Genomic DNA, 25039 nt, shown 5'->3' with positions numbered 1-25039 from the left:
TGGAGCACATTAAACAACAACAACAAGAAGAAAGAGAGCTGTGGCAGCAGGCTGCTTAGTCACTCATCTCTCCAGCTCCGGGTCGAGAAATGTCCACCTCTCTGAGGAGCCTGTTTTCTTCTCCACCCAGTCCACATAGTTAGAGACTTTGGTGTACACACCGTACACCTGCTTGCTGCCGCACTCCTCTGGGCCGCCCCATGAGACTAGCCCTTGGGCCACCCACCTTCGGGTTCCTGGGTCCTGGATGACGAAGGCTCCTCCGCTGTCTCCCAAGCAAGTGTCCTTCCCACCTTCGTAGTAGCCAGCACAGAACATGTTCTCGGTCACGCTGTAGTTCCCCGATCGTGACTCGTAGCTGGTCTTGCATTCCGCATGCAGTACCACTGGCAGTTTGACGTACTGCAGGATGTCAGACAGCGTCCTCATGCCCGAGCTGATGATCTCGTCCACTGTGATGTTGGGGTTGGAGATACCCCAGCCAGCCACCAGCCCCAGTGTGTTGGGGTGAGGCCCCTCCAGCTCGTGCTCAAACTGGGGCAGGCAGACAGGCATGACGTAGTTCCCCATGGTCACCTTCTCCTTCAGCTTGACCAGAGCAATGTCGTGGTTGTAGTTCTGGATGTCAAAGTCCTCATGGAGGATGATCCTCTCCACTGTCCGGTTGACAGCCTCCATCTTGTTCCTCACGTCATGAAGGGCCAGGTAGACAGTGACGTGCTCTTTGGAGACAGGGATGACAGTCTTGTCTCGCCGCTGGGAGCGGAGCACGTGGGCAGCCGTCAGCACCCAGGAGTCTGAGAGCAAGGCGCCACTGCCAAACCATTTGTCGTTGGGCACCCGGGACATGTCCTCCACCACAATCAGGACCTGCCAGGGGAAGAAGCCGGGCTCTGCGTTTCGCCCACCAATGATGCGCTTGATGATCCCAGGCAGAGGGCGAGCCGGCCGGCCGCACACTGGGGACAAAAAGGACAGGACAGTTACTCCCAACACTTACCTAGGGAACAAATGAAAAAAAAGGGACATCCCTGTCAATTAGGCCACATGGCTGGTTATCTTCAAACCAAACACTCACTTGTGTCTTTTTTTTCCATACAAGGCAACTCTTCTCCCTTTCTCAGTGGATAAAGCCCATCCTCCCTGCCACCTCTACCTTCTCCTGGCAGAGTATGCTTCAGAGCTTGGAGCAGGCTGGGCATTACACTCCATCCCCTGCGCTAATAGGTAGGAGGTGTGTCTAGGAAAGGAACACATCTGTCCTTCTGAAGGGTTTTGCTTCCTAAAGGCAATCCCAGCTTCTTTTGTGAATTCCTTGCCTGGTGGAACCATTTCTGGTGGCAGTGGTTTGCCCTCCTGGAAAAGGGGCAGTCTATTGCTCTTCCATGAAGATGGTGGGGTGACCTTGTTCAGCCCTTGTGAAACTAGTCACAGACAAAAAGGCCAGTCTGAAGCCTGCATGGGTTGTCCAGTTTCTTTAGCGAAGTAGAAGCCACCCTATGTTTCTCTAAGTCTGAGGGTTAAGCATGAAACCAGGAGATCTCAGTGCTAGTGCTGGCTCTGTCACCAGCCTGCTGGACCAAGGAAGGAAGCATCTTCAGAGCTGGGAGCTCCCTGCTCTTGTTGTCCTGGCTCTGCAGGAGTCCATCCTGGGTTTGTTCATGGGCAGCCAAGGCCCAGATAGTCCTAAAAGTTTGCACCAAAAAAGTAGCCTCCCAGCTGCCCTCTCCTTCCTTGCCCTTGCTGTAGGCTGTGAAAGAAGGATGTGAATGCTCTTGGCCATGAGACTTTCTAGGCACACTTCTGGCTACCAGCCCAGGTGGGTCTTGAGCCCAAAGAGTCTCCACTGAGCTTGGGAAGGGTCAAGTTCTTGGTATCTGTCAGGGCAGGGCTGCAGCACATGTGACCCTGTCACGAAGGGAGGTGGAGAGACCTTGATAAAAAGGGTGGCCTTGTGTCAAGGTTTTATGTGCTGAATGTCTACTCCAGAGAAGATGGAGGATTTACCTTGCGAATAACAGGCTCATCTGGTGTTAAGAGTGAGCTGTCACCCACTGGGCATGAATATGGACAGTCAGAATTATGCTCAGCACAGTGTGGGACTGTGGAGGCTTTCATCCAGGGTTAGCTACCCCAAAGCTGTACCAGATCTCCTGACACTGAAGTCGGGCATGGATTCAGCAAAACACGTGAGCCAGGGTGGGACTTCAAGCACTCTAAATAGTATCAGACTTTGGTCTCAGTTTACATCTATGTGATCTGTGCTCCAGATGGGGACCATGGTGCTACCAGATTCCTTAGGGAAGGGCAAGTGGAGGGATCCTTCTACTTTGAAGACCTACCAGATGCTATAATTTCTGCCAAGCCTGGATTGCAGTAAAACAGGGCTATGACTTAAAGGATTGTTGTACAGTTGAGCTGGTAGGTGGGACAAGGAGATGGCTTGAGGGCCAGCCTGCACTTTGCAATTCCTCACTTGCAGTTCAGTTTCCGGAGTGATTTGGCTGGATCCACACCATTTCAGAAGCAGAAAGGCCAAATGAGTAATCCTGCAGCCTCACCATGCCCTGTGAGCTTTCTTAGCCCTTCCCAGACCATTCAGCCACTTGCCTGGCTCTCGCTCAGTGTGCCAAGAAACTCAGGGGAATGCTGGTGGGAGGACTGGAGCCTGACATCAGCCCAGCCTCACCCGTTGCTCCGAGACCTGTCACGAGGTCTGTGGTCTCATGGCCATGGCATTTGCCCTCCTGGAGGGGCTGTGGCTGGAGAAGGCTCGGCCATGGGATGTTGCTTAGCACCATGGGCTTTACTCCTGCATCTCAAGTCCTCACCGCAATTCTGGCAGCCAAACCAACATCCCTCTGCTCAGCTCCTCAACAGACTCAGAATTAATGTCTGAAGAGCCCTGACGTACTGCCTGGTTTGCCTCCAGGAGCTTTATCCAGGCACTGTGAGCCATCATGGGAAAGAGAAGAGATTCAGCATGCTGAAGGCGAGAGGATTGGACAGGCTGGGCAGGGGCAATCTTGCCCCTGAGATACTTAAGCCCTGGGATGAAGGTGGTGGTAGGGGGGCTGGTTCGCATCTGTGGCAGCACTGTGGAGGAGGACCTCCAGGGTGGTCAATGCTGGAGGGTGCCAATGTCACTGGGAGGTTGTGGGAATCAATTTGGGTTTGCCCTTCCACAGCTGGAAGAGTCTCGAATCGCAGCAGTGCAGGTGCTGGTCTCATCCCTCTGAGTCTGCAAGGGGAATCCGTGTCCTCTGCGGAAAGTGCGAGGACTCTGCCCTGATGTCTTTGTGCTGGAAGGGGAGGATGCTGAGCAGCACAGAAAGAGGGTCTGACCCCCCAGGGTGATGAGATCAGAGCTGAGACTCAGCCTTGCAACCAGGACAGGAGCACCAGGACCTGCTAACATGGATTTGTTGTGGCTGAGGTCCACCACAAGGAAAACTGCAACTCCAGGAGGGAAAGGAGTGTGTGTCTGTGTCTGCTCTGCTCCCCTGCCTTTCCCAGTGCTGCAAGGAATAGAAAACATGCTCAGGCAAATAATTCCTGTGTCCCAGCTCAGCCCAGCTGGTCTACTGCACCGAAGCTGACGGCCATCCCAGGGAGATGGTTTTAGAGGAAGCGCATCCAGCCAAATATTTATTCTATTAAATTACATATCAAAAATGCTGACCAGGCTGAAAATGCTCCCACTAATGGCAGAGGCAGGCGTGGAGTGGCCTGGAAGAGAAGTTCCTATTGATGGGAAGGTGGCGTGAGACATGGGGGAATATCTAAGAGCAGCTGGCCAGCTGTTGCCTGCAGATCCCAATCTCGGGAGAGCGTCACCCTCTCTCTGGGATTTTCCATTTTCCTGAAGTCTCTCTGACTTCTGTCACTAATCAAGAGGCCTGGAAATGGCCCATGAAAGCAGCTATGGCCCCAAAAGATGTCCCCGTATGCTCCCAGCTCAAATTAGTTCAGGCTGAAACATTAAGCAGAGACGCAGGGAGCAGTCGGCTCAACAAGAGCAACCGGAGGCCTGGTCTCAGAACTTCATGGGCTGTTGGGAAACTCGGGGGTCCCTCCTCTGGCCCTGCAGTCACTCAGCGTGGCTCGAGAGCAGATACTCTCCATGGGGTTGAGCCAGCTCCCAAACCTCGGCGTGGTTGCAGCTGCAGCTGCTGCATGGCAGCCGGACCACTTCACCTCTCTGCAGAGCCGTCCCTGCACATCTGACCACAACCCATATCCAGGGCTGCCTCCAGCCCCCCTGGCTGGCAGCCAGACCTGGCCCCACACTTGGCTGTGGCCAGCTGATGTCCCAGGGACTTCTGTTTAATCCCGAGCGGGCACCTGGCCTGGAAACTTGCTGGCTGCAAACATTTCTGCCACTGCTTAAAGGCTTGGGACATTTCCTTCCCTGCGGAGTGGCTGGGTTTCTCTGCAAGGCTCACAGAGGTGCTAATTGCTCCTGCATGTGGATATGCTGCCAACGGGAGCTGACAGCCAGCGGCGCTGGGCAGGTAATGCTCTGCCCTTGGCTGGAGACATGTCCAGTGACGCTGGGGACTGAACACGGCCAACAGGCTCTGTCCCAGGTTGCTGGGGCTGCTGGTCTCCGTGTCTGCTGGAGCCTGGAGCTCGGGGAGCCCCGATGGCTGTGACTCCACTGCTGCCCTAAACTGCCAGGAGTACCTGCCCTCGTCACTGCTGCTCAGTGTCACCACCGCGCCCTGACCATCTGAGCCAGTTGGGCCAGCAGGACACCTCTGTCCCCATCACCCTTCCAGCCACACACTGCAGCAGCTGGATACATATAGCCAAGACATCTGGCACTGTCACCAGGGAGCGTGATCCCCGCCTAGGGATGCAGCAGGTCAGGTCAGGCGCAGGGGCATCCCCCTCCCCGCATGTCCCTGCTCCGCGGTCCTCGCCCCAGCAGCAGTACCTGGTCGGCAGGATGGCAGCTTGGTCCCCAGCTCCTCGTTCCTCCATACCCCGGATGCATCGCACATGTAGGTGGCTGGAAGAGAGCAAAGCACTCGCTGGATGGTAGCCCTGGCATGAGGGGGTGTCTTTTGCAGTAAGGAGACTGTCTAGCTGTCAGGACCCTTTGAAGTCTTTTCCAGAGCAGGAGGTGACCTCCCTTTTAAGTTGTCTGTGCTCCGTTCCCTGGGGGGCCCTGGCAGCCCTGCCCCCATGCAGGGGACATGCTGCCATCCTTGGTTTCATTGATTTGGCTTGTCTGGAGGGCTGTGCCGTGCCCTCAGCATTGGCTGACAGCTGCCGTCCCTTTAACGCTGCTGGTGCCCATTCTGCTAACGCATGCAGGATGCTGGGACCAGATGCAGGGTGGGCAGCAGGTGTGCAGTGGGGTATGAGCAGGGAGACAGGAATGTGAGGAAATCCTTTGGCTTTGCTTGCAGAGGGAGGAGGAGGAGGCAGGGCTCGGGGTGTGTGTACCTCCCTTCTGCTGCCCAGAGCTGGGTCCATGGAGTGCAGAGACCTGTTCAGTTTGGTGAAGCACCTTGTGGTGTCTGTGTGGTTGTGGACCAAGGGGATAAGGGGGAAACTCGGTTTGTCATGATCCTACTGCTGTCTGTTCAGCTTTGGCTACCTTGGACATTTGAGTGCTGGGATGGGGAGCCTTGTAGAGCCCTTTCTGAGGCTGCTGGACTGGTGCCCTCTCCAGCAGCAGCTCCTTTCACAGAGACACAGAAAATGTCATATGCTGCAGGGAGCAGATGGCAGGATGAGAAGGCGGAGCACAGAAAAACATCTGCACTGCTCTGCCGAGGCTGTGAAGCACACAGGTGAAACACCAGGCAGCTCTGCCTCCATCCTACCTTGGTGCAGAGCAGGATGCGGTCGGTCTGACAATCCAGGCAGGGCAGGCGCAGAGTCCGATGTGTGCAGGCTGCATCCACAGCCTGCTGCTTGTAGAGCATCCCAGGGCGGCCATCCCACGCTCCCCCCGCTTGCAAACGCACACCCGCATGGCCATGTGCCCACCCACACCGTGCTGTGGGGATGCGGCCCAGCTCCACTGCTCACCGGTGCTGTTGGGGGCCATGTGGTAGTAGGGGTGCTGGCAGTGGTACTGGATGGCTGCTCGGTAGGTGGTCAGGTTGTTCCTGGAGGAGAAGGTGACAAAGCCATGCTCCAGCTCCAGCGGCTCTTTGCAATCAGCAACTGAAAGCCAACACAGAAGGGCGGGGTTGAGGCTTGTGCTGTTTTTTGTGGTGTCCAGCCAGCCGATGGGCAGGACCGCTGGGCTTTGGCATGTGACAGTGGTCCTATGGGGCAGAGTGAGGGTCCCTATAGTCCTGTATCCCCTTTCTCTAGGGCGCAGGAGGGGGCACAGCCTGACATGGCCTCAGATGGCAGCAGGAGGCTGTCCCCAGGCAGGGCAGCCTGGCCCCATAAAACCCCACCATGGCCACCCTGCACAGACAGGGCACGTGGGTGGCACTGCTGAGCACCAGCAGCACGGCTCACCCACCAGCTACATGGCCAACACCACTCATGCCGGTGGAGACCCCAGTCCTGGGAGCCCCTCCTGTGCATTTCACTTAGTGGGAGATCTCTCTGCTATACCTTTGTGAGGGGAAGAAACGTACTCTGGCAGGAGAGATCCGTTGAGAGATCATCTTAGAGTATGTCTCTGCATCCCTTAGGGCAGGCAGTGAGCCACTAACCTACACCGTGCATTAGGGGTGCTTCTCTATGCACGAGGCTTTGCTGAGAGGTGGCCCCATCCCTCCTGCTCTGGGTCCTGCTCACCAAACAGCATTGATAAGCATTCTCAGATCAGGCTGAGCAACCCTAGGTCCTGGCTGTCCTGCCATCGCAGGAGATGAAGGACGTCAAGAGTGTGGCTTGGCTGGTCTGCAGGCAGGGGGAAGGCCATCAGATGTGGGTGAGATCCCTCCTGCTCCATTCTCCAGGACATGTTCAGGTTTGGTTCTGCTTCATCCATCCCTGGTGTGGGCTCAGGGTCTGACGGATGGAGAAGGATTTCCAGGGTGCCATTGCCCTTCCCCGTGGCCTGTCCATGGTCCCATTTCTCCCCCAGATCCCTCACAGCACCCTGCCCAGCCTCTCCTCCCAGCTTGTTTCCTGGATTGGGCTTGTGCCACCCACCCCAGGAAGGACTCCAGGCTGCCAGGTGGTTCATTCGCCAAAGCCAGGAGTCACCTCGTGGGACCACTGTGTGGGCAGTTCACAGCACACTGGGGCGATGCTGTGCAGCATCCCCCTGCCCCATCCTGGGGGACCTGCCCAGGGGAGGGCAGGAACGGGGGTCTGATCCTGCTGGGAAACGCAGAGCTGCAGAGCTGGGCTCTGCCACGTTTGAGACGAGGAGTTGCATTGTGGGGGGTGACTTTGCAGAAAGCAGGTCCCGTGGATGAGGGATGACGTGAGCTCTGTGGGTCTCCATGTGCTTCAGGATGGGAAGGGGGTAAGGACAGGAGCCCTAACTCCTTCTGCAGTGATCCAGGCTAATGAAGAGAGAATTCACTAAAAGCAGTAGCTGGCACCAGGGACATGTACTGATGCTCAGGGTTGCCTAACTGCTTGAGTGAAAAAAGCCTGGTTTATGGCAAAACACTGCAGCTCACCGTTCACCAGGGTTCCCTCCACCCCTTGTAGGGACTGCGGGTGATGTGACAGGTGTGTGGGTGCAGCCAGGTTGAGTGGAGGCTCTGGGTACCTGTGCCTTGCAGAGGGACAGAGAAGGGGACACAGGGTGCCTGGGCACACAGTACTCTGTGCCATGGCACCAGCAACTGTGGGACCTGGATAGGGTATGGAGGGATGTTGGGGCTTGCAGGGGGGAGGGAATGGATGTTGAGGGATAAGTCTGGCTTGTACAGATGCTCTGGGTTGTTTATGGCTGCAGGGCAGCACCCACTGGCCCGCACAGCCCGTCCCCTCCCTGTGTGTCTCCCAGGCCTGATGCCTGGAGAATGGGCCCTTGCACAGAGGTGTTGCCCCACTGGTGTCCTGGGTCCTGCTGAAAGGGTCAGGGCTGGGAGTTTGTGCTGTGAGCCTTTCCAGACTTTTCCCTTGGGAAAGGGACCATTTAGCATCTTCATCTTTGTAGGACCAGTGCTGGACTGAGCTCCCCAACACATACATCCTCCTTCTCTCTCAGCCTCTGATTCACATCCCAGCATCCTTCCAGTGGATCCCCCAGTGCCTCAGGGAGCCCAGGATGTATGCCTGGGGCTCTTGGGGACATGGATGAGGCCAGACACCAGGCTCTGACCTCCTTCAGCTGCAACCAGCCTGAGACCAGCCTGTCCCACCTCTGCCGGGCTGGCAGTGGGAGGCAAAGGGGAGGTGGAGGAGCATCCATCCCCCCGCGCCGGTGCCAGGGCTCGGTGCCTGCAGGGAAGGGCTGGTGATGCCAACCTGTCCTCCAGGCCTCCTTGCCTGGAGAGTCTGAAAGGTGCCAGAATGCTTGGAGAGGGGAGAGGAAGGAGTGTTTCTTATTTGTGACGCTGGGCCAGGGAGGAAGGGTAGCGGGAGGCTGAATCCAATCCAACCAACCAGGCGGTCATGCCATGCTCCTTGCACAACCGCTGCCTTGGAGAAGGAGCCGAGCCAGGCCGAGGCATCTGAGCAGAGAGGGAGGGATGTGGAGGACATGCCGGGAGCTGGTGGCAGTATGCAGTCCCCGGGCAGCAGTGCTGGGGCCAGGTAGGCACCCTTCCCGTGGGGCGACATGGCAGTGGGCATGGGGGGCTTGGACTCCAAATTTCCTTCCCCCTTCTTGAGACGGAGTTAAGAAAGCACCAGGCGTGGAGAGGTTAAGAGTGCCATGCCGTTAGACAAGCCACGGAGAGACGGATTTGGCAGCTGGGCCAGGGGCAAAGGGGACCTGCCCTGTGTAGCGGACAGATCAGAGAGGGGTATCGAGACAGGCTGCCCATCGGGGCGGCACGGCCGGCGTCCGCCTCACGCGGCCACTTGCTCCGAGCCGGCTCTTCCCTCTGTCTGGTTGTCGGTTCTATCTGCAGCTGCACCGAAAGCAGAGGGGAAGGAGGAGAGCAGAGAGAGAAAGCCCAATTAGTAGACAAGCAGAGAGAAGCATGCAGGAAACCCAGCCCCCAAAACACCAAACACCGTTAACAAGCGCCCAGCCTGCCGTGCCGGGGTGCCACGGATGCCGGTGGAGCTACGGCTGTGCTGAGGACCCGCTCGCTCTGCTCGGCCGGGATGACCTGGGGACAGTGGCTGGGAGAAGCCGTCACAGGCGTGCGTTTAGGCTCGCCAGGCCACGGAGCTGGATTGTGTCCACCTTGGCTGAGAAGTTTTCTATTTTCTGCCTTGCTTTCTAAAACCAGTTTTTTGCTTGTGTCCTGATTCTCCCAGACATCCTGGGGAGGTGGGAGGCATTGCAGTTTGGAGGCCTGAATTGCCCATTTAGGGGCTTCATGGCTTTCCAAAAAAAGTCTTAGAAATTTAATGGAGTGAGTCATATCACACAAGAAGGGACCAGTTTCAGCCTGGCTGGAATAATGCAGGTAATAATTTCAATTTTCTCAAAAAAATAATACTTTGGGGGGTTAAAAGCATTTACCTAGATTTTTTTCTTTTTTTATTAGGCAACACCAATTTTTATCTGATGTCTGCTCAAGCTGGATAAAATCAATGGGAGACTGTGGCAGTGAGAGTGGTAGGAGCGGGGAGTTCCTTGGTAGGGCAGAGGCATCGCTATCTCCACGCTTTATATGGAGCCCTTTCAGATATGAATCTATTTAGCAGGTCTGAGAGCCTCCTGTTTGCCATTTTGGGTGAGAAATCATGAATTAAAACTCCAGAAATTCTCTCCTAAGGTAAGATCCACAGTATCATTAAAAGAAAAAGGATCTGCCCAGATGAGGAGAGCCTGGATCCCAACATCTCTTGAGAACATCTCATCCTGCCTCTCCTGGAAGGTCTTGGGACCTTCTCTGAGTGTGTTTGCTGCTTTTCTCCTCTCTGGACCAGCCTCACAGCAGACTGAGCAGCAGTGAGAGCCTCCCCAAGGGCTGAGGGTGTTTGGGGGAAAGGGAAAAGGTGTTATCAGGTACTCCCAAGCCTGAGCTGAGAGAGGAACTGAGTTAGATGAAAGAAGAGATGATGCAAATCGTCACTTGTCCTTTCGAATGGCACCTCCTTCCTTCTCCCCTTTTCTCCTGTTTTGAGGTTTGTGAATATTTGGGTAACTTTTCTCTCCCCTTTCATGTAGCTGAGAAGTGCCCAGTTTAGGCGGGTACCTGGGACCTCTCTAATGCCTTGAGTCTTAGTAGCCTTCCCACTGGGAAAGAAATTTGATCAGGAGCCAGATTATCCCAAACTGTCCCAGATTTATCTGATGGAGCCAGCTCTCAAGAGTCAGAGTTGCTCTTTCTTTGACAGGGAGACAGCAAAGCGGCTCACAAATCGAATTATATGAGTAATCTAAATAAAAGCACTAACCTCCTGCTTGTGGCATTTGGAGCGAGCCCCGTTATGTTATCCAAGAACGAGCCAAAAGAGCTTTGCAGAGTTACGTAGCCTCTCTGGCTGGGTTTGTGTCTCTGAGTAAGGAACTCCGCTCTGGCAGGGCAGCTCCCTTTAGCATGAAATGATTTCAGCAGGAAAAGGACACAGGCAGGGTGGGGAAGGGTGTCCTTACTTTTGCAGATAGGGATCTTGTTACTCCAGGTCCCGTCCTTTAGACACTCGATCTGGAAGGAGTCGCTTTCCAGGTTATCCTGTGCAGAAGATGCCAACAAAAAAGCACCGTCAATGTACAAAGCAAGGACATTTCGTCTCTCCATAAAAAGTTGATTTCTTGGTGATTTAGTCGAGATACAGCCAGACCCCCCTGCAAGAGGACTTTTCTAGCTAGAAGTGCAATAAAATCATAATGAAAAACCTGAAGAGTTTTCTTGTTGCCAGCAACTCAGTGGCGTGCTGAATGCAAAAGAGCTGGGGACATTTATTCCTGTTCTAGGTGCTGGGTTGGGTAAGGAGGCAGCTCTGCATGAAGGATGAGTCTGGGAGGAGATCAGAGAAATACCCAGCTCCATGTCGGAAGTCAAAGCAGGCTACTGGTTTGGAGGGAAGACAGACACTCCATGAGTCACCCGTGCTCCCTGTTGTTCTCAGCTGTTTCTTGGAGAGGGCCTGCCAAGATCCCGGCCCTCTTGATTGCCGCAGCTGTCCCAAAGTTCCAGAGGACCGCCTGGTCTGTGGAGGCTGGCCTCTGCGAGGATGCCCGGGAAGCTGAGCCAGTGCCCGCCAAGGTGGGGAGCAGACAGAGTCCTGGCAGCTCCCCTGGGACTTTTCCTGACTTTATCTCTGGCAGAGGTGCCAAGTCTGGCACCCTGTGAGCTGGCTGGCTCCAGAGGCATGAGGAGAGGGTGGCTCGGGAAAGTGCCTTCTCCTCTCTTCCTCTGCATCTTTGGGACGGAAAGTTGGTGGCTGTCAGAGGAGGCTTTGTCCTTGCCCTTGGGAAGGGGGTAAGGGTGGTGTGTGCGTTGCGTTCGCTCTCTCAGAGTCACAATGGCTGTGGGAGGAAGGATCCCCCCTTTCCTACCCACATGCCCAGCTCCATGCTGTTACTCCATACCTTCAGTACTTTGTAGCCGGTGTTGCAGCTGATGACAACCTGGTCTTTGAAGGTGTACTTGGCTTGGGAAGGCTCGATTTTCCCATTGATTGGTGGTTGCACCAGTGGGCATGGGTTTCCTTTGAATAAAGAGCAAACAAAGAAAAACAAAACTCAGCTGAGTAAATGGAGGAAATGGAGCATCCCAGCTCTGCCACCCAGTCCCTGTAGCAGAGTCTGAGCATCCCTGCCCTACTCTTGCTATTAACCTACACTAATATGGCTCAGCCAGGCTCTTCTCCTAGAAGGAGTGGAGGATCCAGGTCTTTCCTCCAGTCCCAGGCTTCGCCTGACTTTGGGCATTACAAGGCTGGGAGCTAATAACTGTAGCTTTTGCAATTATCCTGCCCAAAACTGCACTGCTTTGCAATGTGGTCTTGTTTCAGAGTCCTCTGGCACAGAGAAAAAAAGCACGCTTTGATGGAAGTGCTCCATGTTATTTTATTCCTCTCTTGTGATTTCTGGGACAGACACTTTCTGGAGACAGGATGATGGACTACTAAACTCATGGTGTCTACCTGCAGGGTTTTGAAAGCCCTTCCCATCGCCCAAGCCCAGCAAACGGAGGAAAGCAGCAGGAGTTACCAGTTGCTGTGTACGACAGCTTCCAGCCCCTGTTCTCTCCCGAGTTGTCACTGTGGAAGAGGATCTGTACGCTGTTGGTTTGGGTTTCAATGCGTCCTGGGGACTTCTCTCCACAGAAAGGGCCAAACTCCCTACGGCCAGCTTTGATCTGCCAACGGAAACAAGAGCGGGTGGCCTGAGGATTGCTTCACCCTGAGGGTGATGGATGGGCTGCAGTTGGGTCAGTGGAGTTTAAGCATCATGTGTTGCGGGCATGCGAACTGAAAGAGGGTGACCATTGACTGAGAAGGTCAAAATCAGATGTGGTAGGAGACACGGGTTCAACTGAGCACAGGGCTCCTGCTGGCTTCATCACTCCCTTTTAGACTGGGGCAATTTTGATCCCATCACCAGGAGCAACTGGAGAGCGGGACAGGAGGAGTCTGCAGAGCCCAGCTCACCTTGATGTAGTCATAAGGACAGGTGACCTCAGGGTGGTCTTCCACATCGAAGCTGTCCTCGAAGCTCAGGGTGATGAAGAAACCCTCCTCCAGCTCAATGCGGTACAGGCAGTCCGAGCTCTTGGGGTAGGGGCTGGGGAAGTCGGCGCTGGTGACCACCCCATTCCTCTGGGTGTAGAGGTTGTCACTGCACTCCACTGAAACACAGCCGTGGTGCTCTCAGGCCCCTGCCAGCCACATCCCAGCCCCGAACACACTCAGAAGCCCTCCCAGTGGAGTAGGGTCTGCTGGGTGGTCCATGGACCCTAAATATTGGTCCAGGCAAGGAGAACAGGGCACAGCCAATCTCCAAATATGCCTAATGCGTAGAGGGTCCTGGGCTGAGAGCTAATCCCAGCTAATCTATGTGATGCAGATTCAGAGCAGAGACTAAACCTTTTCATTTCTCTGACTTAATGAGGTCTATATGGCTTAGCTGAGGAGCATAACCCATGGGAGAAACCACATCTCCTTCCCACACAAGAGGACTGCGGGCCTTGGGCACTCTCCAGTCCCAGGCTGTTAGTTTGTAGGGGAAGAGACACCTTGTCCCTCCCAGCAGCAAGAGAGGGCAGTTTTGCCTTTGTTTGGTAGGTCTGTTGCCTGCTCTGGGACCCCTCTGTGTGACTGTCCCCACGTCCTGGGCTGTACCTTTGCAGGTCCTGTTGTCGGAGTGGAGGATGTAGCCGAACCTGCAGGAGCAGTAGTACCCGCCGATGTAGTTGTGGCAGTAGTGGTCACACGCCAGCTCCTCGTCACTCTTCTCCAGGCACTCGTCCACATCTAGGATGGAGATAACGAGGAAGGGAGGTCACCCTTCAGCCCCCTACGCATCGCTCCTCGTGGGGACGTTTGCCACCACGCTGAGAAATTAGTTGTCCCATGTGGTGGGTCACACCAGCACCCAGTGAGTCCCGCATGGCCTGAGGGCTGCACATAAGGACTTCTCTTACTGGGGTCCCCAGGGCTGGCCTGGGATGCGACCCTAGCAAATGCATTACTCTGCCCTGGCAAGCCGGTCCTGCAGGCGTAACTGCAGCTTACCCACGGCAGTGTAATGGGCATCAAAGCCGGTGAAGCGTTCCTCGTTGGAGAAGTCAGATCTGAACGTAAGTCCCATGTAGGGCCCCGGGGACAGGATCACTTGCTGGCCAGGAGCCTGCTCCGTGTCTGTCGTCTCCCGGCCGCAGAAGGTTGCCAGCTCCTGGTCCTCAGCTTCAATCTGTTAGCAGAAAGAGCAGGTGAGGGCTTATCAGGGCTCAGCACTTGCCCCCTGGGCTCTGCTGAGCACTTGGATGATGCAGGAGTTGGACGTGTCCCTGGGGTGCTCCCCAGCGCTGGTCACCTCTGAATATTCTCTGTGTGGGGCTGTGGGTGTCTGTGAGCCCGGAGAACCCGCGTGCTTTCCTGGGGGAGGTCAGGCTGGGCTTGGAGTGATGCCCGGCACCTGAGAGCTCAGGTCTCTGCCTGCGCTTGCCCATCCTGTCCTCTGCCAGGGCTTAGCAGTGTCTCCATGGGGCACAGCCCAAAGATGCAGCTCTGCAGCCCTGGCTGCCCCATTCTGCTCAGCCCTGCACTGCCTTGGTCCTAAAAATCAATTTCCAGCCATTCCCTCTGCGTTCACCTCACCTGCAGCCAAGAGTGATCCTGGAGATGCTCGGACCATGGCAGGTCTGACTCCCACTGCTCCAGCTCTCTGGGATGCCATTACTGCAGCAAAGCAATTAAATGGTTTCTGCACAATGAACTTGGGAACTCAAGTCTGCCCGCTCCTGCCTGTGGTCACCATCTGAAGCAGATGTTGAGAGAGCAGGTAGCATCAGGGATGCAGGGAAGAGCTGAGGAATGCAAGGGGAGGATGCAGGGAAGGAGCCTGTTTGGGAGGTGGGGTGAAGACGTGAGTGCCGAAGAAGGGGTGTGAAAATCAGCCCCAGGCCGTGCCATTTCCACTCGGAGCTGTTGGTACCTGAGATGCTCCCCCTCGCCTCCTCCCTCAGCCCAAACGCTGATCCGGGTGGCATCATCTATGTGAGAGCTGTGCTGCTGGGAGAGTACTGGGACCCCAGAGGAGTCCCTGCCCATTGGTTTTGCATCAGCTGAAAGCAGCAGCTGTAATTTGGATGGTGTTTCTGTCCCCTGGGCTGGCTTGGACAAGCTCAATCCTGTCCTTGACATCCAGGGTCCCTCTCTGGTTCCAGACCTGCAGTACCAGGCACTGCTTGGACTCGGAGCCCAGAGGGCCACAGGAGGGGACCAGAGTGCCCTGGTGTCATGACAGCATGCTCACCAGCCTCTGTATGCATCTCTTTAAAGCACAGCCATGCCCCTGCCTTCAAGCACTGTAATACCTGTGGAAAACCCTACGGTTTTCCCTGGAAAGCCCCTCCCTTCCTTTTCCCCAGGACCATTTCAGCATTGACCCCAACTCCTTCTCTTGCCAATCCAACCCTCAGCCCCTGTCTCGACCACAGCCTCTCCCGGCTTGTTCCCATTACCCTGCCTGCTTCCCACCAGGAGATTTGAATATGAATAACCCCTCGGCTGAGGAATGCGATGAACACCACCCCGCCAGCTCCTGCCCCTCATGCCAAGCCAACGCTATTAAGGCTGTGATGAAGCCCATGTGATGAAGTGTGCAGCCCTCCAGCCCATGCCCAGGGAAAACAACCGCCTGCTCGGGGACCCACAGGGTCCAGGAGGTGTTGCAATGCCATCTTCGGCTTGCATGGCCTTGGTGACGCGAGACCTTCCTTCAGCTGCATCCCCATCTCCTGGAGACCCTCGGGATGTGCCGGCCAAGGAGGGTCTGGGGCCAAAAGGGAAATTTCCCAGGGCTGAACAAGCAGGCGGAAACTCGCTCACACCAGGGAAAGCCAATGTGGAAATGGCAACTCAGCATGCCTTGACATTGCCTCCAGATATTTTCCATCCTCTCATACAAGCTGGAGTTGGCCAGAAAAGAGAGAAACTTTCCGATGATAAATTTTGAGAATTTGGAGAAAAAACACGCACCCCATGTTGGGACAGAAACCCAATTGAATTATTTTTTTTTTTTTTGTGAAACAGCATTCTGAAAAAATAAGAGGCAAACAAGTAATTTGGGATCCATCTGGTTTCAATCCCTTTGAAATATATTGTTATGCTTTAAAATCTCTTTTGAATCTGAGAGAAAGATTGTTTTGAAATGAAATAGCATTTCAGACTGAAAAACGGGAGCGCCATCACCGAAAAGCGAAGGATAACAGTGTTTCAGCCCCGATACGCAGTCTCGGCTGCGCAAGCGCGCGGCGTGCAGCCCTGTCTGCAGAAGCTGCTTTTTCTTAAGGAAAACTGTGGGAAGGAGCAATTTCCAGCCAGCTCCTTTGTGCAGGACTGGTGGGTGTCACCTCTGCAGGGACACACAAGCCACTGTGTGAGCTCCCACCCCTCCTCTCCAGCCCTGGAGTGGTGCAGGACCCACAGCACAGCATCACCAGCCACGGGAAAACCTCTCCAGTGCCCCACATCTTGGCCTGAGGATGCTCCCGCCATGGGGCCAGCCCCAACACTGCCTCCAGCATCCCTGGATACAGCCCCAGAGCAGCAGGATGAGGCCCGGGAGAGTCATGCTCTCCTCACCGAAGGTATCCGCGGCTCCTTATCTGTGACGGGTCCCATGCCCCGAGCCACAGGGAGCAGAGACAGCCCTCCAGCAGTAAACTAAACAGAGAGGTCATCATCCCTGGTTAATATTTGCTGCTTCTGCTGAGGACTGTATACTTTTTCGTAGATCATTTACATCCAGCGAGAAGGCTGGTAATTAAATCCTGGTTGTTTGTTTGGAGTTTCTCCCTCTCGGGTCACGATGTCGACGTTTTCACTAGAGAAGATGTGTCCCTGAGGGAAATATCAATTGCTGCAGAGAAATTCCCTATAAAAATACGCTGAAAGAATCCTCCTTTGAAAAATAAAATATAGTGACACTCTCGTGCCTTAAATTTGCCCTCGCCGCTGTGTCCTGCCATCTTCCCTGTTTCTTTTTGCCTCTTCATTCTCTCGTTCAGATTTCTGCTCCTCTGGACGGAGGTGGATGGAGGGGTCCCTCCCGGCTGTGGCTCTCTGTCCCCCTGCATTTTGGCTTGGCTGTGGCTAAGAGAAGTGGTGATCCAAGCCATGGGTGCCCCCCCCGCCTTGCCCCATATTGATTTCCCACTTCAGGGCAAGAGGCAGGAGCCGTGGTGCCCTGGCTCTGCAGCAAGGAAACCCTGCCCCAGGGCATGGGCTGCTGGAGATGCTGGAGCAGCGATGCTCCGGAGATGTCTCCTGCAGTGGGCGGGTTAACGAAATGCCATGAACACCGAAGGGAATTTGGCCCGGCGGTTCAGTGTCTGCCGCCAGAGAGGAGCGGGCAGCCGGCAATACGGAAACGCAGCCGCCACCCCCCCCCCCCGCCTCTCCAGCCCTCCAGGAATGCACTAATTGGACTGATGAAGGCCAAACATACCACTTGTAATATATATAAATGGCTCATTAGGCAGAGAAATCGCAGTGCTGGGCTGAAGACACTGGGAACATGACATGGGGAGGAGACGCTCGGAGACAGGGAAAGGCATGAAACAGCCCCCGCCGAGCCGCCTTGCCGTGAGAGTGCAGGCAAGAGGGCAACACCCAGATCAAACGGGGGTGCTTGCAAAATGACTGCTGCTGCTGGCTGTTGGAAATGAGGCAGGGATGGAGGAGCAGGAGCCTCCATCTAGGTCTCCTGGAGATCCTCTCCTCCCCACCATGTATGCGCCCTCTCCCCAATATATGTTAAGGGCTCTCTCGTGTGCAAACGCGCACTTGAATTTCCATGGAAACATACATGGCAGCAGTGTCAGGGGGGAAAGGGGAGGATAGCTGGTTTGCCCCGCTGTGGACTTGGCTCGGCATCTGGAGACCATCCCCTCCCTCAGGTTGCTGTGCCCACATGCCCTATTTCTGGGCCAGGCTTGTTCCCTGGGCGGGCTGGGGGTGCAAGGAGAGCCCCGGCAGGATGCTGGGGAGGCTGATGGAGCTGCTGGCTTCCTCCCATGCCTGAGCCTCCTCCTTCCCTGGCACGGCGGGGTCACTGTGGTCCCCAGTGGTGCAGGGGGTGGCCAGTGCCACCAGACTCCTCTGCACAGAGCCAACTGGATGGGAAAGGCAAGCAGCAAAGCCCTGGGCACTTCCCTCCTGCCAGCTGCCTCCCAGGAGAGGTGCTCCTCTTGGGACCCCACACTCCTGGGGCAGGGATTACCCCCTGGCTGAGGCCAACTGACAGCACCAGAAGAGGATGTTCTTCTCCTGACCCCCCAGTTCATGCCAAGCCCTGATTTGTGCTTTCCCCCCGCTCCTTTGAGCAGAGGAAAGTGCAAATGAGTCCCTTGCACCCCTCTTGCAGCCCCAGGCTGGGCATGCACCGCCCTGAATGCAGCATCGAGCTCCTTCCCCAGCCCTGCATGGCCCCTGCCAGCACTGTGTCGAGCACCGAGGGTGTCCCCGGGGACGGTGTTGCCAAGCGCTCAGCACAGCGCAGCACGTGGTCCTGCCCCACGCGAACCGCCCACGGCAGGGGGGACACACGGCCAGCCCAGGACACAGGTCTCAAGCATGTGCCATCCTGAATCTGGACCCAGTGGTAGGGATTGGGGTGAAGAGGTGTAACCCCATGAGGACCATGAGCCAGCAAGAGCCTGCCATGGGCTGACTGGAGGGAAATCCTCTCACCACTGGCCCCATCTTTATTTCAATCAAGGAGCTGGTTCCAAGCCGACTGCCAAGCCCTCAGGGGCTGATTTCATTCCAGGGCTTGACTGAGTGATGTGCAAAGCCTCATAGACAGGACTCCAGGCTCCCTAATAAGCTCAGGAATTGACTCATGAAGGCTCCTCAGAAGCTAGGATTTCATCTCCCATCTCTGGCTCTCCACTGGGATTTCATCTCCCATCTCCCTGTCTCTGCCACAGGACTCCTCGGTGACACTAGTCAAGTCACTTAACCTGATTTCCTGGTCATGGCTATGGCTTTCAAGGTGCCCCAGGCCAGTGCTGCAGTCTTGTGTGAAAATGTGCTCAGTGTTGGGTGACCCCAGAAAGCAGCTGGGCAAACCATGGTGAGATGCCCCCGCCAATGAGTAGCCCCCAAATCAGCTCCCTGGGGACAGCAATGAGCTGGGCAGAGCCTGCTGAGGAGCATGGGAGAGGGCAGGAGATGAAGATGGCTGAAGGTGACCATCCAAAACCCAGGGAGAGGCTGTCTCCAATGCACCAAGGCCCGGAGCTCAGCTGGTGTTTCCTACCTGCATGAGATTTCTTTGGATGGGCGTTTTGGGGGAGGCTGTTCCTCTTGTTCCTCCTTGGCTCACTCCCTTACTGAAGCACCACTCCCAGTCTCTGCCATCCCTGCTTGCCCAAAGGAGCCCCCTGGCCCATGAGCATTTCTATAGGAGCCATATTCTTTTTATACATATACACATGCACACGCATATGTGTGTGTATATATAAATAAACAGCTATTGTTTTAATTAGCCATTGTTTCAGAGCTCTGGAAACTGTTCCCTTCTGAAGACCACCCCGAAGGCAGAGATCTGTGCGGGTTTACAACTTGGCCCTCCCCAAGCTTGATACTCAGGATGACTTTCTACGCTGCTCGAGAGCTCAAATACGTGGGCAGCCAAGGGGGTAAGGAAAGCAAAGGCCAGGGCATGGTGGCTTTCTGCCTGTCCTGAGCTGGGTCTCCACCTCGCATCAGTGCTGTTCAGTCTCCTTTTTCACCTCCTTCTTATGGCAGTCAAGATGATGAAGACCCTGATGTAGAACCTGCTCAGATCCATGGTCAGAACAAACAAGAAGGTGTTTCTTCACTCTCACACACACAGTATAATCATGTATTTAACCTGTGCAACTCTGTCACAGGATGGTGCAGAGGTTGAAGTCACCCATGAGGTCAGAAAGCAACAGTACAAGTTCATGGAGGGAGAATCCATTGAGCGCCATCGAATGCAGAGATACCGCCTGTGGCTTTCTAAGCATTTTCACTGGGACTGGCAGAGTATCGCAGAGAAGCACCTATATGTGTTGGGTCTGTAATTGTGTTCTATGTTGGCCTCTGTCAAAGAGCAGACTGACGCTCTTTTTACGTCTTGCACTGATGCAGACAAAGGCTGGACACACAGACCCAAGGAGGAAAATAGCCGCGGAGCCATTTTCTGTTCTCCTTAACGTCTTCTAAGCTGGTGGTTTAGCAGCATCACAATTGCACCCCTACCCAGTGGAGTAGCTTATGGGTCTCCCATAATCCGTTCATTTTCAGCACTTTCCAAATGTAATTCTGTGGTGGAGGCTCCGTAAGCTGAATTACAGCCCCAAGCAAATTTATACAGCTGAGATCTAAATCCCTGTGAAAAATACCGCCTTCTTATGGAAATCCAGCGGCAGGGAGAGCGATGGTGCCAAGTTGGCACCATGGCCAAATAACAGGGAGCCTTATGAAAAAGGAAAAATGAGCAGGGGGTGAAGGGCGGGAGGAGGGGTAAAGCTTGGAATGGGGAAAGTTTCCAAGAAATCCGCTCCTTGAGCTTATTGGGTTTTTAAAGCAATATATCTCTATATATGTCCCTGGCCCTTGTGCTTGGAGAAGATCCAGGAGAAGCAGAAAGAACTAATCAAACCTCAATGAGAGCTGTTAGTAGCAGACTGAGTGCCAGCACAAAGGGGAAATTAAAGCAGTGAACAACAGATCCTAGAGGAAAAAAACACACAAATGTTTGCTTTGTTTTCTTAGGGCAAGAATAAAATAATGATTCCAATTAGTTGGTAACTAGCATCAGGGCGGAGTTCTGCAGTACCAGACCTGGGTGCAACCTCCACCTGCCTCTGCACAGAGGGGCAGGGGGAAGCTTGTGAAGAGCGATGGGGTGAGGCACATTCAGCCAGGCAAACCTAGAGAGCACCTGCTTGCTACTACTGGTCTGTCAGAAAGCACCAAACCTGACCAAGTTCAAAGATATGGAGATCCCACCTTGTCCTGGATGTGATGGAGAGCCCTGCTCAGAGAGACCAGTGGTGCCAAAGGCAAAGATGCTCCATGGCACTGCAGTGTGTGGTCCACTGCAGTTTCTGATGGGTTACTGCCCGGCAATGAAGCAGACTGAAATCTTTTGTGGTTTTGGCCATGACAGCTCACAGGGAATCTCCATAACTTGCTTGTGCTGCAGGTATTTGCCAGCAGTGGCCCCAAAATTTGTATCTCAGCTGTGAAACAGATTGGCATTGAACCCAAGGGAGCCCTTGGGTCTGTGCCTTGCGGCTTGTGGGAGGCTCTGCTTGTAGACCCCAACTTGCAGCCTCAAGCTTAGGTCTAACCTTTCCCTTTTGCTTCCCCAGGGGCTGGATGGGGCATCCCAAGAGCCTGCAGCCCATGGCCAGGGATCCGGGATGGCTGCAAGGTGCACCCATGGCCATGGCCTGGCAAAGATGCCCAGCTCAGGCGTCATCCCTGCATGTGGCTGGCATCAGAGTGGCACAGGCTGGGGGGGTTTAGCCACAGGGGTTTCATCAGGCTGTAGGTCTGTAAACCCCATTGGGTCCAATGAGAATTAGGTGCCCAAATACTTTCAGAAATCTGGTCCTCTGTGGGTAAGCTCTGAACCTGGTGTCCCTCTTACTATTAGTCCAATGGATGTTGTCAGCTTACCTGTGCTCTCCCCATTGTCTACTGGACTGACAACTTCTGTGCCCACTAAATGGGGAAAACCAGCTTGTTTTCAGCTTTTCCAGCACTACCCTCTCACCTGGCCAAACAGTCCTCTGTCTACCGCACCATCTGCCCCAGAATATCACAACTCACCTTCACATAGTCGTATTCACAGAGGTAGGATGACTCCAAGTCAAAATGCATGAAGTACAGCTTGATTTTAAATCCGTCAGGCACAGAGATGTTCCACGTCACTTCTGAGTCACTGGGATAGGAATCAGGGAAGTTGGGAGACTGAATCTCCCCAAACATGTCTGTCAGCTCGATGGCATCCGCCACGCACAGCAACAAGGCACAAAAGGACCAGGTCAGGAGGTACCTGGAAAACACATGTGAGGAGATGAAATGAAACTCTGGCGATGCCAAAATCTGTTGAGGGCTCAGTCTCTTTTCCCGAGTGGGTCATGTAAGGTCACACACTCAAAATGGCTGGGAGAGGAGGTAGAGCACCGTGTCACCATAAGCAAACCCCTCGCCAAGCTGCAGAGAGGTGGAGGTGAGGGTGGGAGCTGCATGTGGCTCCCAGGAAGGGAAAGCCTCTTTGAAAGGTGGGTGACTCAGGCACCACATGCAGTTCGAAGGCACCTCCGCAGCTCCCAGCCAGCTCTGGGCACCATCAGGAGCTCTGTGTTTCTCATGCTGCTGGGAGCAGCAGCAGCTGGAAATGCGTCCTTTAACTAATGGGGCTCTGATGGGCAAATCTTCATTTAATGGAAGAATAAACATAAGGATGCTTAATAAAATAATGACGCTTTCTAAATCAGTTTAATGAAAGCATCATGGCAATAACTGCTAAGTATCATTATTATTATTACTGCTTAGCCTCATCCTGCCAAATTGGGATCATTGACTCTCAATAAACAGCACACATCTTTGCATCTGGGCAAGGATGGACTGGATCTCCAGCAGTGTAACCCAGCATGCTACTTTCCGCTAATCTCTTCTCTTCTCTTTTTTCTTTTCCTTTTTTCCTTTTCTTTTCTTTTTTTTTTTTTTCCCTTGCTTTCTCTTCTCCTTCCCTTTCCCCTTCCTTTCCCTTTTACTTTTCCTTTCTTTTGCTTTCTTTTCTATTTTTCTCTTCAACTCTTAGGGTATCACTAATTCAACATGGAGAAGCACACTGAGGTTGAGATCCTTAGAGATCTTTTGTCACCAAATTCAGCTTTTAAAAAATCTCAGCCTAAAGAGTTTGCCCCAGCTTGTTACCAACTTGTTTGTCCCAGAGGAGGGCAGAGAGGACAGGTAAATCCTTGGCAGTCCAGCTGACGTTGCACCAGCCTCAAGCTCCATTTGAGCATGAAAGTGTGCATAAATTGAGTATTTCTTCATGCAAGGGGAGAACATCACCTGTGCTGGAGGTGCAAACACAAAAGCCTGTGCCATTGCATGGGACCCAGGAAAAGGAGCAGACCTCAGGCTCTTCCACCCAGCAGAACGCACAAAGGAAAAGAAACATGCAGGAAATTAGAGCCATTAGAGATGGAAATTTCTGCTTTCTAAAATAGGTACTAAGGCCTGGCAGAGGTTGTAGGTGTGTATTACAGGCTCTGGAACTACTCACATTTACATGTACACCCGGTTTCAAAATCAGGGCTTGATTTAGGTATGCTGGTGAGGAAATTGAAGCTATATAAGTGGATTATTTTTAACCTGTCTGTGTTCTTTCAAAACCAGGGCAGTAGATTTCTGGGGCTCATTTGTGTAGTGCCATCACTTTTCCCAGATCTTCATTACAAAGCAAAGTTAATGGGAGCTGAGAAATGTTGATTGATTTTTCTTTCAAGCAGAGTGAGGTTGAACATGTCTTTTTCTGACAGCTTGTCTGAAACCACAAAACTGCGTGAAGGGAAAATCTGTTTCTCCTCTGGTCCGAGTACACGCATGAGGCTGGGTGCTCAGCTGATGTAAACGGGCAGCATCACCTCCTCGACTTGAACGGGCCGTTTGCCTGAGCAACTCTCTGCCTTCCCTTTAAACAGGGGAGGCAAAACAACACCAAACTTCTTTCCCGTGCCAGGAACCTCACGTAAAAGTGATAAAGGCCCATGGCGTGCACAGGAACCCGAAGCCCGTCCAGCCTCGCTCGCACCTTCCACCCCGGTCCACGGCGGGGCCGCGCACCGGGGCTGCGTGCCCGGCACTCCGGGCTCCCTTCGGCTCCGCCAGGATGCCGGCATGCAAACCGGGCTGCAGCACGAAGCCGAGGCACGAGCAACGCCTCGTTCTTTCCCAGCTGAGGAAACCGAAGCCACGGTCATCAGAAGGAAACCTTCCTCAGCGGGACGGCCCCCCCGCCCGGCCGTGCCCCCCGAGCGCGGCGTGCGGAACCCCAGGGTCATCCCGTAGCGGTGGTACTCACCTCATTTTGCCGCCGGGAGGGTTTGCCGGTGGGTTTGAGGCGAAAGAGTGCCGGTTGGTTCGCGGGGGAGGGCTTCGCCTCCTTCCAAACGCTCCGCCGTCCGCCTTATCTCCGTCCGGAGATTTGCGAGCGTGTGCGCGCCGATGTGTGTGTGCGGCTGGAGCTGTCTGGCATTTTCCATGCAGGTCACGCCTTCCCCTGCCTGCAACCCATCCCCACAGGCACGCAGGCAGACCTGCCTGCATTGGAACCGTCCTCCCCGCCGCCGCCGCCCGCCGCTCCCTCCTCTCCAGCCGCGGGGCTGCCCGTGCGCTCCAGCAAAAGCCACGGCATTCAGCGAAGTTTTTGTCTTCCCTAATCTCCAGAGTTTTTGTTTTGTTTTGTTTGTGTCTGTGCGTGTATGTGTGCCCATGCACACTGGGTTTTCTCTCTTTCTTTTTTTTCTTCAACCCCCCCCCTACAGCCTGCTTTGCCAGATGGCTAAAATTTGCCTCTCAATAGGGTCGGAGGCTCCAGCAAAAACAGAAGGCAAGAACGTGTGAAAAAAAAACCTGCGCGGGGATAAATAGTTGTAGTGGTGGTGCTGCAGCTGAGATCCGTGCTCGGGACTTGCTTCAGCTTCTCTGCTCAGTGCCGTGCAGCGTTTGGGATGGGAATCTGGTTTCCAAGAAACTTCTGAGTTGTGACAGTGCGAATAAAATCAAGACCTAGTTTGCAGCCTCCTGCAAAGCTAAGGAATTGCTGGGTTCAACATTTTGTCCCAGGATGAAAGAGCAGCTTTAGCTGCAGACCCTGCTCGGGAGTGAGAACTTTTAACGCTAAAGCTACAGGTTTTGACCCTGGCTCCCTTCTGTCGAGGAAACAGGTAAAAACATGAACATTCTCCACTAAGCCACAGGAGATTCATTTCCCTTCCCTGTGCCAGGCACAAACCGACCCAAACCCTTTTCATCTGTAGAGCTAAGTGGGAAGAAAATCTATTTGGACTGCAAACAAGGGAATAGCCCGTAGGAAGTCGAAGGATGCAAGTGACTCCCTCATCCAGAAATGACACCCTTGGAGACACGAAGACCAAAACTTTCATAGCTGTTTACCGACTTCAGCTTGAGCTGGTTAATGTAAACCCTGCAGACATCCACTGGCAGGCACGGATACACATGCGGCATATTAGAAGGCACTCACAAACAAGAGTGGGGAAGAGTCAGGGAAACAGGGATGTGTTGG

The 25039-nt window shown here is 54.3% G+C and overlaps 1 protein-coding gene across 1 annotated transcript; it reads right to left on the bottom strand.

Moving 5' to 3' along the window:
* Positions 1-63: 63 nt before the first annotated feature.
* On the bottom strand, positions 64-24180 carry MASP1 (MBL associated serine protease 1). Its single transcript, XM_009986992.2, has 11 exons — positions 23816-24180; positions 21550-21775; positions 13747-13924; positions 13354-13485; positions 12664-12860; positions 12224-12371; positions 11600-11718; positions 10661-10739; positions 6046-6183; positions 4940-5014; positions 64-959 (listed from the first exon to the last, which is right to left on the bottom strand). The coding sequence occupies exons 1-11, from the start codon at positions 24058-24060 to the stop codon at positions 64-66; spliced, it is 2433 nt and encodes an 810-aa protein (XP_009985294.2). The 5' UTR covers positions 24061-24180.
* Between the last annotated feature and the right edge of the window lie 859 nt (positions 24181-25039).

Source organism: Tauraco erythrolophus, chromosome 11, assembly GCF_009769465.1.
Source record: "Tauraco erythrolophus isolate bTauEry1 chromosome 11, bTauEry1.pri, whole genome shotgun sequence".
Taxonomy (NCBI): Eukaryota; Metazoa; Chordata; class Aves; order Musophagiformes; family Musophagidae; genus Tauraco; species Tauraco erythrolophus.
Note: the sequence above shows the minus strand (reverse complement) of the source record. Positions and strands in the feature narration are given on the sequence as shown.

Coding starts and splice junctions, on each gene's coding strand:
- MASP1 (XM_009986992.2), bottom strand. CDS start 24,060: ATGCAGGCAGGTCTGCCTGCGTGCCTGTGGGGATGGGTTGCAGGCAGG. Junction 12,861..13,353: donor CGACAACAGGACCTGCAAAG/GTACAGCCCAGG, acceptor GCTGTGTTTCAG/TGGAGTGCAGTGACAACCTC. Junction 10,740..11,599: donor CCGGCTACAAAGTACTGAAG/GTATGGAGTAAC, acceptor TCTTCTGCACAG/GATAACCTGGAAAGCGACTC.